Raw genomic sequence first — 18,158 nt, forward strand, 5'->3', positions numbered from 1 at the left:
TTCTCCACCAGCCTCGGTTCTCATCGTTAACGGAGGGCAAGAAAAGGGGCGAAACAGGGGGAAGAAAAGAGCGACTCCGACCGTTCTCACCTCGAGCTAATGAGCCGGAGATCAAGGAGGCCAAAAGAGGTAGGGGACTTCTCTCTGTCGCTCTTTTTGGTCTCTCTCCTTAAACCCAACTGGGAATCGCTACACCAATGGCCGCAGTAGAAACTATGGGTTTTGTGTCTCCAAACTTTTATCTTATTCCTTGTTTGTTTGTTTCGAGTTCATATATGGAATTGGGGAAACTACAGAGCAGTTGGGATGGAATATGTTGTTTGGGTTGCACGCGCCTGCAGCTGTGGCCCAAGATCGTCCTCCGCAAATGGCTTGTTATAGCAAGCACAAATATTATTCGTACAATCACACAAAATAGAGAAGAGAAGAAAAAATAAACATAGGATTTACGTGGTTCGGCTGAAAAGCTTACGTCCACAGGCAAGATACGAGAAAAAAATTTCACTATGATGAAAAGAGAGATACAATCACTCAAAAACTCTCCAAATCCTAGCTGCAATTTGATTTTCCAAACCTCTCTCACAAAACTGCCGATATTGACAGAAAATACAATATTTATACTGGTCCGTACCGCGGGGGACGTTGTCAATGAGATCAGTGGTGGGCTTCGAGCATGGGCCTATCGGTCCATACCCTCCGCTACCACCATAGACCTCCTAAAATATTTCATTCAGATCGCAACGCGGGCTTTTCAGATTGGGTCATAGTTCGAGCTCATAAAAGATATCCAAAATTCAAGCCACATTAACAATTCTTCCCCTTGGCTTAAATTTTTAATATCATCAACAAAATTATCTCAATACTCTGTCTTGCCAAATGTCCTCGCAAGGACACTACTGAGCACTACAAACACCAACCAAGTCTAGGCAATGCCTAAACTTGCTAACTGGAACTGTCTTGGTCATCATATCTGCCGGATTATCATGTGTTGAAACTTTCTGCACAATTATAGTACCTTGTGATACAATGTCCCGAATGAAGTGATATCTAACATCAATGTATTTCGTTCGCTCATGGTACATCTGGTTCTTTGTAAGATGAATGGCACTCTGACTGTCACAAAATACTGTTGACTTGTTCTGCATCAATCCAAGATTACTCATCAAACTCTGTAACCATATAGCTTCTTTTACTGCTTCTGCTAGAGCCATATATTCAGCTTCTGTGGTAGACAATGCAACTGTAATTTGCAATGTTGCCTTCCAACTGATAACACTACCAGAAAGAGTAAACAAATAACCTGTCAGAGATCTCCTCTTGTCTAAGTCCCCTGCAAAATCTGAATCCACATAGCCAACATCTTGGCCCTATCGAATATCAGACCAACATCTGTAGTACCCTTTAAATATCTTAAAATCCATTTCACTGCTTGCCAGTGCTCTCTCCCAGGACACGCCATGTATCTACTCACAACACTGACTACATGTGAAATGTCAGGTCAAGTGCAAACCATAGCATACATGATACTACCCACAGCACTAGAATAAGGAACACTGGACATGTGTTCCATCTCTTCATTTGTTTTAGGTGACATATCTGCAGATAACTTGAAATGGACAGCAAACGGAGTAGTTACAGGCTTAGAATTATTCATGTTGAAACGCTGAAGCACTTTCTCAACATAAGTCTGCTGAGACAAAAAAAGCTTTCCAACACTTCTGTCCCGGATAATCTCCATTCCCAAAATCTTCTTTGCAGCACCCAAATCCTTCATCTCAAACTCATCACTCAACTGCTTTTTCAGTATATTAACTTGTGACATGCTTTTAGCGGCAATAAGCATGTCATCTACATACAACAGCAAATAGATAAAGGAATAATCTGAAAGCTTTCTGTGATACACACAACTATCATATGAGCTACGGATAAAGCCATTACAAATCATGAATGTATAAAATCTTTTGTACCACTGCCTAAGAGACTGTTTCAAACTATATAAAGATTTCTTAAGCAAGCAAACATGATTTTCCATACCTGGAATGACAAATCCTTCAGGCTGACTCATATAAATTTGCTCCTCCAACTCACCATGCAAAAATGCTGTCTTCACATCTAATTGCTCGAGCTCTAGATCATGAAGAGCAACCATAGCAAGAAGGGCTCTGATGGAACTGTGCTTCACAACTGGAGAGAACACTTCATTGAAGTCAATCCCCTCCCTCTGAGTAAAGCCTTTAGCTACCAACCGTTCCTTGTAACGAGGTGCTTCTATCTCTGGAGTGCCTTCCTTTTTCTTGAAAACCCACTTGCAGCCTACTACTTTCTGTCCCTTAAGCAATGTCACAAGCTCCCAAGTTTGATTCTTATGAAGTGATTCAATTTCTTCACCCATAGCACCGACCCATTGATCTGCATCTGAACAAGAAATAGCTTCCCTATAATTACTTGGTTCATGCATATCAACTATCTCAGCAACTGATAAAGCATACGCAACTAGATCTGCATATGCATATCTCTGCGGAGGTCTGATCTGTCTTCTCTCCCTACCAGTTGCAATGCTATATGGCTCTTGTTGCTGTTGTTCAGGTGCATCCTCTTCTTGATCAGGATCCTGCACCTCATCATCTGGATCACTGAACTGAACTGCTGAAGTATCAACCTCAAGCTTCACCTGTTCTCTGACACCGTGATCTGATTCTGATATTGACTTCTCCCTCTGACCATCCAGTAAAGCAGACTCATTAAATGTCACATCCCTGCTGATTATTAACCCTGGAGACTTTATATCATTGCACCACAACCTATAGTCTTTCACTCCAGATGCATACCCTAGAAATATGCATTTCTTTGCCTTCGGCTCAAGCTTACCATCCCTCACATGAGCATAAGCAGGACAACCAAATACTCTCAACTGAGAGTAATCAGCAGGTGACCCGGACCAGATCTCAAAAGGAGTTTTACACTCAATAGCTGTAGATGGAGATCGATTTACCAAGAAACAGACTGTATTAATTGCTTCAGCCCAGAAATCCTTTCCCAAACCTGAATGTGAGAGCATGCTTCGTGCTTTGTCACAAAGCATTCTGTTCATGCTTTCTGCAATACCATTCTGTTGTGGTGTCCCAGTACAAGTGCGGTGTCTCACTATACCTTCGTCACTGCAGAAAGCATCAAACTCACGATTACAAAATTTCAATCCATTATCAGTGATGCTTGACCTTCTTTTCTGTCTGCTTCTCGATCATCGTCTTCCACTTAACAAAAGTTGGAAATGCCTCGTCTTTTGTTTTCAGAAAATACACCCAAACCATCCGAGAGTAATCATCAATCAAAGTCATGAAATACCTGGCACCATTCTTGGAAGGAATTCTGTTAGGACCCCATAGATCTGAATGGATGTAATCCACTGTACCTCTGGTCCTGTGCACTGCCTTTTTGTTGAACTTCATCCTGGTCTATTTGCCAAACACACAGTGTTCACAAAAATCCATAGATTCTGTTTTCTGTCTGTCCAATAAATCTCGCTTGCTCAATACAGATAACCCTCTCTCACTCATATGACCAAGACGCAAATGCCACAGCTGAGTCTGATTCTGATTACTGCCCCTAGATACTACTGCAGCTTCCCCTGAAACTATACTTCCCTGAAGAATATACAATCCTGAAACCAAACTGCCTTTCATGAGTACCATAGAGCCCTTGCATACTTTGAGAATTCCATTCTCTGCATGGTATTTGTATCCATGAGAGTCTAGTGTCCCAAGAGAAATTAGGTTCTTCTTCAATCCTGGAACATGCCAACACTCCATAGTTCTGACAATCCCATCAAACATCCTTAATCTGATGTTACCTACACCCTCCACAGGTAATGCACGATCATTCCCCAGAAATACTTTACCACTCATCTGTTTATAAGTGACAAACCAATTTCTGTGTGGACACATGTGATAAGTAGCACCACTATCAAGGACCCAGGAACTCTGTCCATGATCTGAACTCATAGATAGAATTTCTCCAGCACTATCACTGTCATCAGAATTATTGAACCTGTCAACAACATTCGTAGAACTCTCTGATTGCTTTCCCCTTTTATTTTTCAACTTGGGACAATCTCTCCTGTAGTGTCCCCACTCCCCGCACTCAAAACAGTTAGCCTTTTTCATTCTAGACTTTGATCTAGCCTTAGATTTCTTTTTGGTTGAAAAACTTTTCCTTGACTGTGTTCTTCCCCTGCTCAACAAACCCTCTCCCTCAGATCTGTCTCTATTGTCTGAAAATTTCTTTTTCAACTCCTTCGATTTTAGTGAATTACTAACATCATCTAGTGAAATACTGTCTTTTCCATACAACAGAGTATCAACAAAAGTCTCATATGAGGGTGGCAACGAACATAACACAATCAAAGCCTGATCCTCACTATCAATATCAATATCTATATTCTTCAGGTCCATAATGATTGAATTAAATTCATCCAGATATTCTTTAATGGGCGTACCTTCGTTCATTCTTAGATTGTACAGTCTTTTCTTCAGATAGAGACGATTTGTCAGCGATTTGGTAGAATACAGCTCCTTCAATTTCTTCCACGCTTCAGATGCCGATTTTTCACTAGCAATCTCTCGCAGAAAATTATCAGTGACGCTCATGAAAATCGCACTCAAGGCTCTCTCCTTCAGATCGGCCTTGTCCGCCTCCTTCATACCCTCTGGAAAGTTATTCTCAACTGCCTTCCATAAACCTTGCAGAATCAAGAAAGATTTTATTTTAATCTTCCACAGACTGAAACTCGATCCTCCGTTAAACTTCTCCACCTCATACTTTGTTGAAGACGATGCCATCTGTGAACCCTAAACTGCACGCATACAACGCTCTGATACCAATTTGTTATAGCAAGCACAAATATAGGGCACACACAGATTCGTACAATCACACAAAATAGAGAAGAGAAGAAAAAACAAACATAGGATTTACGTGGTTCGGCTGAAAAGCCTACGTCTACGGGCAAGACACGAGAGAAAAATTTCACTATGATGAAAAAAGAGATACAATCACTCAAGAACTCTCCAAACCCTAGCCGCAATTTGATTTTCCAAACCTCTCTCACAAAACTGCCGAGATTGACAGAAAATACAATATTTATACTGGTCCGTACTGCGGGGGCATTGCCCTCCGCTACCACCACAGACCTCCCAAAATATTTCATTCAGGTCGCAACGCGGGCTTTTCAGATTGGGTCATAGTTCGAGCCCATAAAGATATCCAAAATTCAAGCCACATTAACATGGCTAAACATCGGTTCCAGAGATTTCGACTTTAGCGCCGATGAGGGAGACAGCGCCAAGAGCGACTACGACTCCGAAGGTCTTCAACAACCCCAAAAAGATTGGTTTTTTTCCTTCTTGTAGCAAGAAACTGCTAAATGATCTTTTTTCTTGTGAAAAAGTTGTTGATCCACGACAAGTTTTATTTCTTGTGTTATTTCTTGGTTTAATTTGATTTTCTGGTAAAAAAAAATGTTCTTTGAATGTTTGTTCATCAACAACTCTCTTGGGTTAATTTGGATTTTCTTTTTAATTTTTTTTGGTGAGCAATCTTTTCTTGTTCATTATCGAACATGTTTGCTTCTCGTCCAATTCATCCAGATTATGTTTTTCTTTTAATTTACATTCTTGATGAAAAAGTTTTCTTTTTGTATTTCTTGATTAATAGGATAATGGGTTTCCTTTCTTGAGCTCCTTCTTGTTGTTTGGTTTTGTGGCTTTGAATTTTATTTTCTTTGATGACGGGTTTTCTCCTTGCCCGTCAACAATAGGGTTTTGTTTCTTTATCTTCTATTTTTGTGTTTAATATGATATGATCGATTGTCTGTTTATATTCTTGGCGGATCTGGTGTCAGGGTTTTTCTAATGTGATGATGATTCTTGGCCTTGTAATGGCATTCTGCAGAGCTATGTGGTTATGAGCCTCAAGTGCGTGATGAAGAGAGGAGGTTGGGTGGACTTGGGGCTGAAACCAAAGGTAATTTTATGGGGCCTTGCTATTCATTATCTTCATTTTTTTCATTGAACATTGCATGCTTTAGAGCCTGTTGTTGTGTGAGGAAACAGAGTTGAAATCAAAGCAGCTCTACTAATAGATACTATTTTTTTTAAACAAAAAAGAATTTGCAGATGCTTCTCTTTTGTACCAGCTATTTCTCTGAAGAAACCCATACTTCTTGAAAGTTTGTGTTAGTGCATTGAATGTTTGAAAATTAAAAAGACATTCAGTTTCCACTTATCTTTTTCAATAGCCTCCTATTAGTGGTTCTCCTGATTTGGTAAATTTTGGGAATATCCTATACATCTGTTCATTGTTCTAGGACTGCAAGTAGAGAATTCTTGTTTGGATTGTATATAATAAATAAAACATTTACTTTAACTTTCTTGTTGGAAACGTTTTCTAGCTAATGGATATGAATGACAATGCAAGGATATGTTTTTATAGGCATTTGTCAATGGTCATGGCCTTTCTTTTTCTATCATGGATTGGTATATCTTTCTACTAAATCCCTGATGCATTAGAGGTCTCTACCTACTTGCCAAAATTAGTTGATAACTTCAAGGCCTTGTATTTGCAGATAGCTGCATGGATGGAATTCCATATAGGTTACGGAAACAAAAGTCAGAGACTCTTCGTGCACAGTACATAAACACCAAAGAGCTCAGGAATGCATGTGTACTCTATATGACTCTTTTCTATAAGTGTGTATATGTGCTTGCACATGGGCAATGTATGAATTTCCTTGGAAAATCTATTTTACCTGTGTACTCCCCCATTGTTTTTTTTTTTCTTTATGCATATATTGCCCTAATTAAGGACTAAATTGATGATGACCTGATCAGATGCTTTTGTTGTCGTACAGGATTTGTGTAGGAACATGGAATGTTGCAGGGAAACTTCCACCAAGTGACCTAGACATCAGAGGGTGGCTTGATATGGAGGAGCCTGCTGATATCTATGTGCTTGGGTAAACTTCTATGGAGCACTCTTTTTTACTATGTTCATATATGGGACGTCTATATTAATGGCTGAGCTGTGTATTGTACTCTGTAGATTAACTAAGCTATGTTTCCCTATGAGCCAATGTGCATGTGCCAGTATCCAGTCCAATTCACACTGACACACTGCATGCCCTAACTCAAAACTGGACCCCAATAGGAACTGGAAGTTTCAATGGATCATGTTACAATTAACAGGACAAAATGAGACAATGCCTTGTAAATTTTAAAGAATGCTAGGGTCACCAGTTTTCAATCTCTATTATTTGGTTAAAAATGTAAGTTTTGGTGATTTGACCTAAAGTTTACTCTTGAGCACTCAGGTCACTTGTGCTTTTGGTCAGGCTCCCAATTCGTTTATTTATAGACACCTCTCTTGAAAAATTTTAAGGTGCATGTTTTTGCTTGTGCCATTGGGTGCATTGAGTAGGCAAATGGCATATTAACTTTGAGATAACCACAGTTTCTTAGGATTTATTTCTGAAGCAGGTACCATTTGATGCTTATGATTTATTTCTGAATTTGACTTTCACTGTCTGCCATATTCAACACCACTACCTGATTCCTGTAACTTATAACAGCTATTTGAGATATGCTTTATACCTTGCAGTCTTCAGGAAATTGTACCATTAAATGCTGGGAACATTTTTGGTGCTGAGGACAACCACCCAGTTCCAAGATGGGAGTATATTATTCGAGAAACGCTGGATAAGATTCAACTGGTTAAAGCAAAGTACAAATGTTACAGTGATCCTCCTTCTCCATCAAGGTTCAAGCCATCAGACGATGCTCTTGTTATTGAACATGAACTACTGCCTGAGTCTGATAGTGACAATGATGAGGAAACTCATTCATTAGATGAGCAGCCTTCTACCACCCATACAGAGGAAGATGGACCTGATGCTAGCATTGGTGATTCAGATTGCAATTTAGTATCCCGTTCCACTTTTAGAGCTGATGAATGTATGCAAGAAGAGCCGGAAGTTAACAAGCACTCTACCCTAAAGATGCTTGATAGATCTCATCTAAGTTTTAGAAAATATGAAGTAAGTTCAGGAGCATTATTTGACCAACAAAAGAAGCTAACCAAAATGCTTAGCATGTCAGAGAGGACTGGATTAGTTTGGCCAGAACAACCATTGGATATGTTAGCTCGACATGCTTTGGATAATTCAATACCATCCGGTTCGTCTTTTAAAACTTGCACTTCATTCAAGTCAGTACATGGAGATTTCAAAGATTCTTCAGAGCTGAGATTAATTCCTGAGGTTAATCTGGATATTGTCATAAACAAAAAGAAAAGGTCATCTTTTGTGAGAATAATAAGCAAACAAATGGTTGGGATTTATCTTTCAATATGGGTCTGTAGAAGCCTGCGCAAGCATATTCAAAACTTGAAGGTATCAACTGTTGGTGTAGGTGTCATGGGATACATTGGTAACAAGGTTGGGTTCCACATGATTTTAAATTCTCCTCTTTGTGTTTTGAGAACTTCTTTGTAAATTTTTGAGATAGTTTAGTCCTTCCACATATGATAGTTACAATATGCTGATTCTTCTTTAGCTAGTTATTTTGGAAATTGATTTCTTATTTCTCTTCTTGTCTTTGGGTCTGTCTTCGCCCTCAAAGACTGCGTTGATTGATAGTTATATCATATTAAACTTTATCTTTCTTATATGTCATTACTGCAATCAGCTCCAAGGTAGCAAGGATAAAAATGGTACAATACATAGGTAAAGTCTAAAAAAATCTGAGTAGGATATGCTGAGAGATGAGTGCTGTTGCGGTTATGGGTCAAGGGGTCGGATCTTCGCATACGTGAGGTATTATCCGCTTTGGCTCATGACCATCTTTGGGCTTCAGTGGGCCTTGGTCATTTAGAGCCTCACGGTTTTGTCCTTTAAAAGGCGTCTCACGTGAGAGAGAAGATTATAATCTATATAAGCCATACTCTCTTGACTCTATCCGATGTGGGACTAAAGAAACCCTCTCTACACCACAACACAACCCCCTAGTCAAGAGAGAGTATGTGTGGATAGGAGGGTTCCCACAGACGGTGCCAATGTTGCGGTTATGGGTCAAGTGGTCGGATCTCCGCATACATGAGGTATTGTCTGCTTTGGCTCATGATCATTTTTGGGCTTCAGTGGGTCTTAGGCTTCAGTAGGCCTTGGTCATTTACAGCCTCACGGTTTTGCCCTTTAAAAGGCGCCTCACGTGGGAGAGAAGATTTTAATCTATATAAGCCATACTCTCTCTTGACTCTAATCGATGTAGGACTAAAGAAGTCCTCTCTACACCACAACAAGTGCTATACCTTTGTATAAGATAATTTGGTTTACAGCTGCATATCACTATCAAGAGTAGGCCCTGTGACCATCCAGTGTCCATTTGTTAACCTACACTTGCTTCATATATGCATCAAATTTGTAAAAGTCTGAATTTTATGTGTCCTTGCTAAGTGTGACCTAAGGACTTGTTGAAGTCGATGATACTACTATCAATAATAGGCTATAAGTTTTTTTTTTTTCCCTCTTTCTATTTCAATGAAAATTGAAGGTGCACTTATATCCAGATGGCCCTGCACTCTCTATGTTACTTAAATGTCCTTGTTATTTATTTTCTTGTGATAAACTTTAGTGACGTAATGATTTCCAATTATCTTTACTCGTACATGCACCAGGGATCAATATCAGTCAGCATGTCTATATATCAGACATTTTTTTGCTTTATATGTAGTCATCTGACATCTGGAGAGAAGAATGGGGATGCACATCGAAGAAATGCTGATGTGCAAGAAATTCACCGGAGGGCGCAGTTTAGTTCAGCTTCTAGTATTGGAGTGCCAAAAAAAATCCATGACCATGAGTAAGTAAACAAGAATCTGCATTGTCTGGAAATACTGTCATTTATAATATCTGAAATCCATTTTATGGAAATGATCGTGCATGCTATATTAGTTTTTTTCTTGCGACATTATTTATCTGCACATGAATGTAACGCACTTGTGCCATATGTTAAATAAAACCAATAGTTGGATATTATTCCAGAAGTAAGTTGAAGTATGACCATTTACATATATAAATGCATTGTAAAGAGCCTTTTTGGTATTACTCATATAAAATGAACGATTTGATAGTGTAGGAGTTCCTCATTTACATCCATAATTACTTACATTAGTGTTACTTATTGTGATATTGAACTTAACAAGAATGACTGTTCGAATATTCTTTTGTGTATCTTTGTATTGATAGCTGCAGCTTTTCAGTATCATGAAACATGGCAGAGGTGAATCATTAGATAAATAATACCCCAAAATTAAAATAAGAGAAAAAATCTGCATAAGTTCTGATTTTTTTTTTTTTGATCAATACAATTACTATAACATCCCCAACTTTTTGAACTGTGTTTGGACGCCAGAACTGCTTCTCTCTCCTCTTTAATGTTAAATTTTGCCAAGATCACTGCCCTATTATTCAAATCAAAGGTTGATGCATGTATGTCCACAAATATCTACCTTGTTGCCACTCAGCTGATGTGCACAGTGCTTTCTTTTGAATTTTTCTGATTCAAATTTTGACATCATAATGAAAATTGTGCAGTGCCATAAGTTTCCCTTGCTGTTTGATATGCTTCATTGTTTTGCTTGAGTGATGTTAATTTTGCTAACTCAATGTGGCATACCTTTCTATGTTTGTAGCAGATAGAGATGATTCCATGTTCTGAAGCACATCTTTTATAGCTGAGTCTAATGTGGCTATTTGGCCCAAAACTGGCTCTCTTAGCATCACATTCCTTTTGTATCTTTGATCAGCCAAGCAAACTCAGTCCAACCTGATGAGAGTGCTTTGTCCGGTTGACTAGACAGTATGAATTTTCTGGTGCCAACATTGGATTTTTCAAACAATCAGAGAATTTGTAGATTTCTTGATAGTCTCATATGTCCCATATTCCTTTGTTTGCAATCTCATGAATATGGCTTTCTTTGTTTTCTTCTTTAGGACATTGTTTATGCCTATCTCACGCTTCACCAAAATATATTCTGAGACAATGGCTTGTGATATCAAAGGCAACTATGATTAAAATTTGCATCTGCTCATGAGTTTGGAATTGGTCCAAGAGGAATGGAAGATATAAGAAAAAAAGAAAGAAAAGTCAGAAGAAATTTGTGAAATAAAACTTAATTGGCAAGTTATGTTCCCAATGATTTGGGGTCTGGGGAGGGCGAACTTGGGATAGATCTAACCTTTGGCATTTTTACACAGAGTAGCTGTCGACTCGAACCTGTGCCATTGCACTTGTCAGCCCAAGCCTTTATTATTGAACCAAGCAATGGCCCCCCAAGAACATCATGGAATAGGATTTGTTTAATACTTCATTGATAGGAAATGTCTCTCCTGGCAGGATTAATGACTAAAATCCTTAAATCCAGCCACAGATGATTGGGATAAGAGTTCTTGGTTATTGTTATCTACTCTTCATGATAAAATGATGCAATTAATCCTAGTATATCTTTCAACCATGCATATCATATTCTGAAGAGAATATGTTGCTGTCAAGAGACATCTGCATTTTCTGGTAGGCTACTGTTATATACTTCCTTGGTCCCTATAATCGGTAAACCAATGATGGAGATCCAAAGGGCTTTCTTGTTTGGAATGTTCAATACAGCTCCCTATAAGCTGAAATGCCTTCTGAGTTATTAAAATGCATATTATAATAAGACATCCCATGTTGTGTAAATTGATTGAATTATTTGCCATCCTGAAAAAACAAATTCAAATATTTTATACTGCTTGACCTTGATTTCTTACTTGCTTCTTAAACTTGATGGTTTTAATCTTACCAATTGTATTTCAAATTTTTCAGAGGGATCATCTGGTTAGGAGATCTAAATTACCGCATCAACTTACCATATGAAAGAACACTTGAACTCATCTCCAAAAAGGATTGGGCTCAGCTGGCTGAGAAGGATCAGGTAGGTAACCATTAGCTTTGTATATCACCGCTTACTGATTCTTTTACACGCATCTGTACCATGTAATATTGCTTAGTCAGTTTAGTTCCTAATTAACTTGCCATGATAATCCAAACTGAAAAATTGTGACTTATTTTTTAAAAGCATCTGAAAATTTTTCAGACATTCTTTTCTTCTTTTATCTTATCATGATCCTGTTACATATACTGATCCTATCTGCAGCTTAACTGGTTGACAAGAATATTTATAATCTCTAAGCTAAGGTCATAAATTACTAATTGATTCGTGTAATTTCTATTTCTTCCCTCATCAATGACTTTTCTAATAGAAAAGTCATTGAAACTTGCCGAAACTGATCACTGTTGTGCTTAGTATTTACTTGAGTGGCCAAAATGATTTGAAAACAAATGGTACAGTGCTTAAAACTCAGAAGCTGCAGTTCTGGACTGATTTTGGCTAAAATCAATGTGAAATGGTCGTATTCTGGAACTTCAACCCTTTGGTTATAACACATGTGCACATATGACAAATATTAGGTATTATCATTAATTAGGCTCTTAACAACTTTATTATGTTTTAAACCTTCAAAGCCCACCTTCTAAAAGATCCAAATAGACAATTTTAGGGTTAAACAACTTCGATGGGCTAGATTTGCTATTTCTCTTATTTTTATATTTGAAGCTGCAAGTGAGCAAAATAATATTAAGAGAAAACACAAGGTGCCAATCACACTTATGAGTTGGTTTCTTTGGAGCATCCACCAAATAAAAACTGTAGGAAAAATCTAGAAAATTGGAAAAGTGACAAACAGAAATCAAAATGTTTGAACTGTCTACATCAAGCAATACATGCTCACATTACTCTACAGAATGAACTAATACAGGTAGTTGGTCAGGGTGTTTCCATCAAGATGCAAACTGCCCATCACAGAAACTTCTCTGAAAAGGTATCAAATGTATGTCCTGATTATCCGGACAGCTATATTCTAGCGATATGATGAACCAACAATTTTGGTATGGTGGTACATTACTGCATTGTCGCATAATTACTAGCTCTCATTTATTGATAGGGATTTGACTCATACCTGCCTCAATCACAACATATGCTATCTCTAGTTCATTTGAAATTTGAATTTTGCATTTCGAACAATAGCCATTGATAGCAGTTTTGATTTATGCAATCATGAGATATGCCAACATAATTAACATTTCTGCTATAATTTAAATTTGAATTTGAATTTTGGTAATCTAAACCCAAATCAATTGGGTTAAACTTTCCATTTGTATTCTTATGTAATCATGGGTCTATGGGTATAATACAATTCAAATTTCAAATGCTATTTCTTGGGGATTCGCCTTTGATTTGTCATCAAAAGTGAAAGGTTCTTATGGCATTTCTCCATTCTCTCCTCTTTGTTTCAGAAATGGAACATTCATCTTCATGTGACAGTGACTTTTCATTAAGTGATTAGCGAAATTTAGTGGAGCTGCATAAATCTTGCTCTAAGCTTATAATTTCATCATGGATTTTAAGTACTATTATTGGTAAACTATTAAATTACAATGTTGAACATGACAATTTGATGGCATTAATCTTTAGTATATAATAACAGAATTGAATTATGTAAAATAACAGCCAATTTGTAAAGTATAGTGGCCGAGTTGGAGCTATTCCTAGTAAAACTCATTTAAACTAATTAGATGGATAAGATGTCTTCTTCTTCCCTCTTTATCCCTCTATCTCTCTTCCTCACTTTTATACATTTATGAGGAAATCATGGTGATTATTCAAGTAGTGTTGTGGTGTTTTTCATATTCATGAGTTGCAATTTAGTAAATTTTTCACTTAATCAATCATTAGACTTTAGTGGAGTGATTCTACCAGATTTTATACTGTTTCATGTCATGGCAGCTAAAGCTGGAGCTAAAGAAAGGACGTGCTTTTGATGGATGGTCAGAAGGGACTATAAATTTCCCTCCTACTTATAAGTATGAGTTTAATTCGGAGAGATATAATGGAGATAATCCAAAGGCAAGAAGAAGAACTCCTGCATGGTACAAGCACAAAATCATCTATTTTATTATGCTAATTTCTACCATCCTTCCTTTAATTGATGACCTACCTCTAACATTACAATTAGAATTATGTCCTTTGAAACTATGTTGGCATCATATAGTTTCTTTGAATATCTTTTGAATTTTCTATATTAGCAGAAATTTTACCAGTATACCATGGAAATTTAGTAGCAAAAGCAAAACAAATAACTTCTCATCACAGAAAAATAGAAACAGCTGTTAAGTTTAGATCAGACAACTTCATTTTCGATGTTGTTGAAAACTTTGTGGGCCTTTGGGCTCGTCTTCCAAATAAAATCCTTCAATAGATAATTAATTAGCCTTATAATTATATCCTTAATGTTGAAGACTTGGCTGTGAACTTTGCTTTCCAGGAGCTAGGTATATTCCTAATAACCTCAATTTTTGGTATATGCATTTTTTTAAAGCATACCTTGATGCCACTTAAAACATCATCACTATTGCTTTTTTTGAGTGATTGAATTTCAATAATTTTATGGCATTAGAACCATAATTTTTCTTTCATTTATAATCACCAAAAAGTTGGTATATATTTTTACTTTTTAAGCTGCGTGGTAAATCTATTGACTAGTATCTTTAAGACATGCATCATTTGGTAGTGTTCTTTCTACCTCCATTGTTTTCTGGTGTTAGAAAATATTGCAAACCAACATATTGCATTAAGGTACTGAAAGCATGGTTTACCATATATCAAACAAACTATACCGGTCCATGCCAAGCATATCATATGTTGCATGGATACAAATACGAGAATCGGATTTAGATATCTATCCAAGTATCTAACTCGGTAAGAAGAGAGAGAGAGAGAGAGAGAGAGAGAGAGAGAGAGAGAGAGGTATAAATTTAACTAAATTATATATTTAAACATTATCTGTTTAAATATCAAAAAAAATTGTTAAAAAGATGTTTTATTAAGATGTTTGAATAGTTTCTTATTCACACTTCCCAATAAACTTAAGGATATTAGCAAAATAATATTTTGCAAAGTTGTTTTAATATTTACATCCTTAACGCATCTCAAAAAAGAACTACAAACCCCTAATATCAAATTAGAGAATCAAACTCATTATTTGAAGTGTAAAGCCCTCTTTAATGTTTAAAAGTGGCTACCAAAGAACTTCATAAATACCTATGTACTGATACATACCCAACTAGGATATGTATGTGACACAGATTTTTGGAATTGGAAGCGAGTGTGTGGATAACATTGGGCATACCAAATCATACTTGTAGCTAACTGATACTCAGTATGCTCCCTATACCAAGTGTTAATACTAAGAACCTGCTGACATTGTACCTGTTGGATATCAATACAAGTACTGAAACCAGCATGGCAAATCTTGACTGTACGAATTCCAATTCTTGTTTCTCTCATTGTTCATCATGATATCTTTCTTAAAGACTAGTAAATGTGGTCGTTTTTGTAGGTGTGACCGCATTCTTTCCTTTGGGAAGGGTATGAGGCTACTGAGTTACAAGAGGACCGAACTAAAGCTTTCAGATCACCATCCTGTCACTGCAGTTTACATGGCTGAGGTTGAGGTTTTCTGCCCTAGAAAACTTCAAAGAGCTCTCACATTCACAGATGCAGAGATAGGAGGACTTCTGTCAGTGGCAGATAATGATGTTGGGATGAGCCGGCTGAGGCTAGGAGAGGGATGAGCTCACTGAGATGTCTGAGAGGTCAGTTTCATGCTTGCATAAATTGATGTTGAACCATGTTTTTTGCAACTTAGTTAATGTAGTGGATGGAATGTGAAAACTTTGACCAGCTAACTGAATTATAGTCAGTGTTGTTGGCTGGTTTCTGGTTTTGTGATTCACAACTTTCTTATGAGTGGGAACTGCCATTTAACAAAGTTTTTTCTCCCCCTTTTCCTCTCTGGGGTTTCAAGAGAGAGACAAATTAGTTGCACTTGCATCTGACTTTCAAAATCAGTGTAAATAACCACCTCTTTTTTCCTAGTGCACCAAATCACACCATTAATAATTTCAAATTAAAATAAATGACAATTAATGCACCGGCCATGATTTGAATGAAGCAGCCGATAAAACTGAAACAGGTCTTGTACATCTAGTATAGAAATATCTCCCATGTATATGTATTATTGATTAGGGAACATTTTATCGAATGTTTACTTCTCAATGGTATAATAAACATTTTGATAATTTGAACTTTTCTTAATGGCCATGCAGGATTTGTCGCAATGGGAGAGGTAGGACGGCATACCCTTAATATATGAGGATGTGTAAATTATGATTGTAAATGAGGTGTTGTAACTCGTCAACTAATTTTTCTGTCGTAAACATTTTGTCAGTCAGTACTAATTTGTAAATGCTAATTTCATAAATATGAATATGTTGTACTGAAATTTAATGTGCACATTTGTAAATTTTAATTTTATGTGGTTTTTTCAGTTAAAACAGTGGCATAACTCATATTCTCATGCATCCCGCTTGGGGGGCAAAAAGACTCCCATTAATAATTGAAAACTAAAATTAATGCACCAGTCGGGAATCGAACCCGGGTCTGTACCGTGGCAGGGTACTATTCTACCACTAGACCACTGGTGCTTTTACGACTTTGGAGATGCCATTCGAGTCTCTTAGCATCGTGGACTGATTTTGCTGGCTATTTCTGTTTCTAGTTTGTTGGTTTACTTTGAACGGATTGTTTTCATGAGAGGAAGGGGCGGAGAAAAGTGGAATAGAATCAAGACTACCTTGAAAAGATCAGTGGCAACCTCAAAGGGCGGCGTTTGGATGACAGAAGCAACAGTAACACATTTACATTGTTTTATATGGCGCGATGGGAAGTCTGTGGCGCATGGGCTCTACTCTGGGAGAGGATACAAGCATCGCACATCTAGTTGGTTTTTTTTTTTTTTGCTTCTTTTCGTTTCTGAGAAAATTTGTTGCATGGCTTTTGGATGTCTGGTGATGGATCTTAACCCAATTCAAGAAAGATTTAGAGTTCATCTGAATCAAATATCTAATTACGTTTGGATCCAATCTTGAATGGTGGTTCCGATACTTGCACCTTAGAAAGCAATCCTCTCAATGCTCGACACGTATTAATCTTTCACAATTTTTCAGAGAAAATGATTTATGACACCATGCTCCAATGGTGGTCCAAAAAAGGACAGACAAAAGGTCTCTGGAAAATGGAGGACCATCGCAGGTAAATCTCTTGGTTGGATCGGCTGTAGGAGTTTGGGAGGAACATGGCCGGAGCACTCACAATTCGTCAAGCATTCCTATCTGCTTCGCTTCAGGTGCTGTTCGACAAATCAACCTCCCTCACTCTGCAGGAGTTTGGATCACTGTTGGCCTCGAGCGCGAGCCGAACCGGACCGGCTGCGCTGCACCTTGCTGAAGATCGCTCCAAACTATACTCATCACTCAATTGGGGTCATGACATGGCCGCATGCTCCTTGGGACAAAATCCCTAGAAAATATGCAAGGCTTGTTACTCAGCTACCATGACAACATGGACGTCTAGGATGTAACAGAAATAAGAGGGACCAGGGATCGGGGCTGAAGAGGTGGCTTGATGTTTGGAGAAAAGGGGCAGCAAGATCTTAACAACACCATAGAACAAAAATGCAGCAAATATCAAGCAGATGACTTCGCTGTATTGTTTGGATGGCTTATCAAATAAACACTGCTGGCTGATATTCTAAACGATCCACATTTGCGAATGGGAGGAACTCTGATGGGCATCCAAGGTTGGAAGAAATTGGCAAGGAAATGGTTAGCAAGCTTTAAAGCTTACATCTAGCTGCAAAGATACTGCTAGGTCTCTTGTATTCAAACTAGATGAAGACAGCATCATAGAGCGCAAGGTAAGGGATCTGCCACGGTACGGGAAATAGACATTGTATCTTAGTTATCAGCAATTGCATGCACATCTGAACCAGTGTTTCACATATTGCTTCCTGTTTCCAAAAGAACATAAATTCGAGAAACCTATGTTCATCCACATCCGGATTACACATACGTGACCGTGTTAATCCACCAGTTTCTCCTTTGCTTGGAAGGTGG

General features: G+C 37.8%; 1 protein-coding gene and 1 non-coding gene across 6 annotated transcripts; one reads left to right on the forward strand and one right to left on the reverse strand.

Annotated features, from left to right (window-relative positions):
• Positions 1-16,538, forward strand: LOC105050329 (type IV inositol polyphosphate 5-phosphatase 3). 5 transcript variants are annotated; one of them, XM_073250997.1, is made up of 11 exons: positions 183-367; positions 5,282-5,361; positions 5,947-6,018; positions 6,620-6,704; positions 6,902-7,009; positions 7,651-8,485; positions 9,724-9,908; positions 11,910-12,018; positions 13,930-14,072; positions 15,542-15,797; positions 16,311-16,538. In XM_073250997.1, exons 1-10 carry the CDS (start codon positions 198-200, stop codon positions 15,774-15,776), a joined length of 2,022 nt encoding a protein of 673 aa, XP_073107098.1. In that variant the 5' UTR covers positions 183-197; the 3' UTR covers positions 15,777-15,797; positions 16,311-16,538. The 5 variants fall into 5 exon arrangements, with proteins under 5 accessions (XP_073107101.1, XP_073107100.1, XP_073107098.1 ...); XM_073250998.1 differs by having other exon boundaries at positions 7,651-8,440; XM_073251000.1 differs by lacking the exons at positions 183-367; positions 5,282-5,361 and adding an exon at positions 1-129 and having other exon boundaries at positions 5,897-6,018.
• Positions 16,539-16,617: 79 nt separating this feature from the next.
• On the reverse strand, positions 16,618-16,688 carry TRNAG-GCC (transfer RNA glycine (anticodon GCC)). Its single transcript has one exon. It is a non-coding gene; the product is annotated as a tRNA-Gly (tRNA).
• Positions 16,689-18,158: the final 1,470 nt, after the last annotated feature.

Source organism: Elaeis guineensis, chromosome 2 (assembly GCF_000442705.2).
Source record: "Elaeis guineensis isolate ETL-2024a chromosome 2, EG11, whole genome shotgun sequence".
In the NCBI taxonomy this organism is placed as follows: Eukaryota; Viridiplantae; Streptophyta; class Magnoliopsida; order Arecales; family Arecaceae; genus Elaeis; species Elaeis guineensis.

What these genes read in the sequence shown, in the direction of transcription:
- LOC105050329 (XM_073250997.1), top strand. Translation starts at nt 198, where the DNA reads ATGGCCGCAGTAGAAACTATGGGTTTTGTGTCTCCAAACTTTTATCTT. An exon ending in ACTTGGGGCTGAAACCAAAG is followed by an intron (nt 6,019 to 6,619) that starts GTAATTTTATGG and finishes TTGTATTTGCAG; the next exon opens with ATAGCTGCATGGATGGAATT. An exon ending in TACATAAACACCAAAGAGCT is followed by an intron (nt 6,705 to 6,901) that starts CAGGAATGCATG and finishes TTTGTTGTCGTA; the next exon opens with CAGGATTTGTGTAGGAACAT.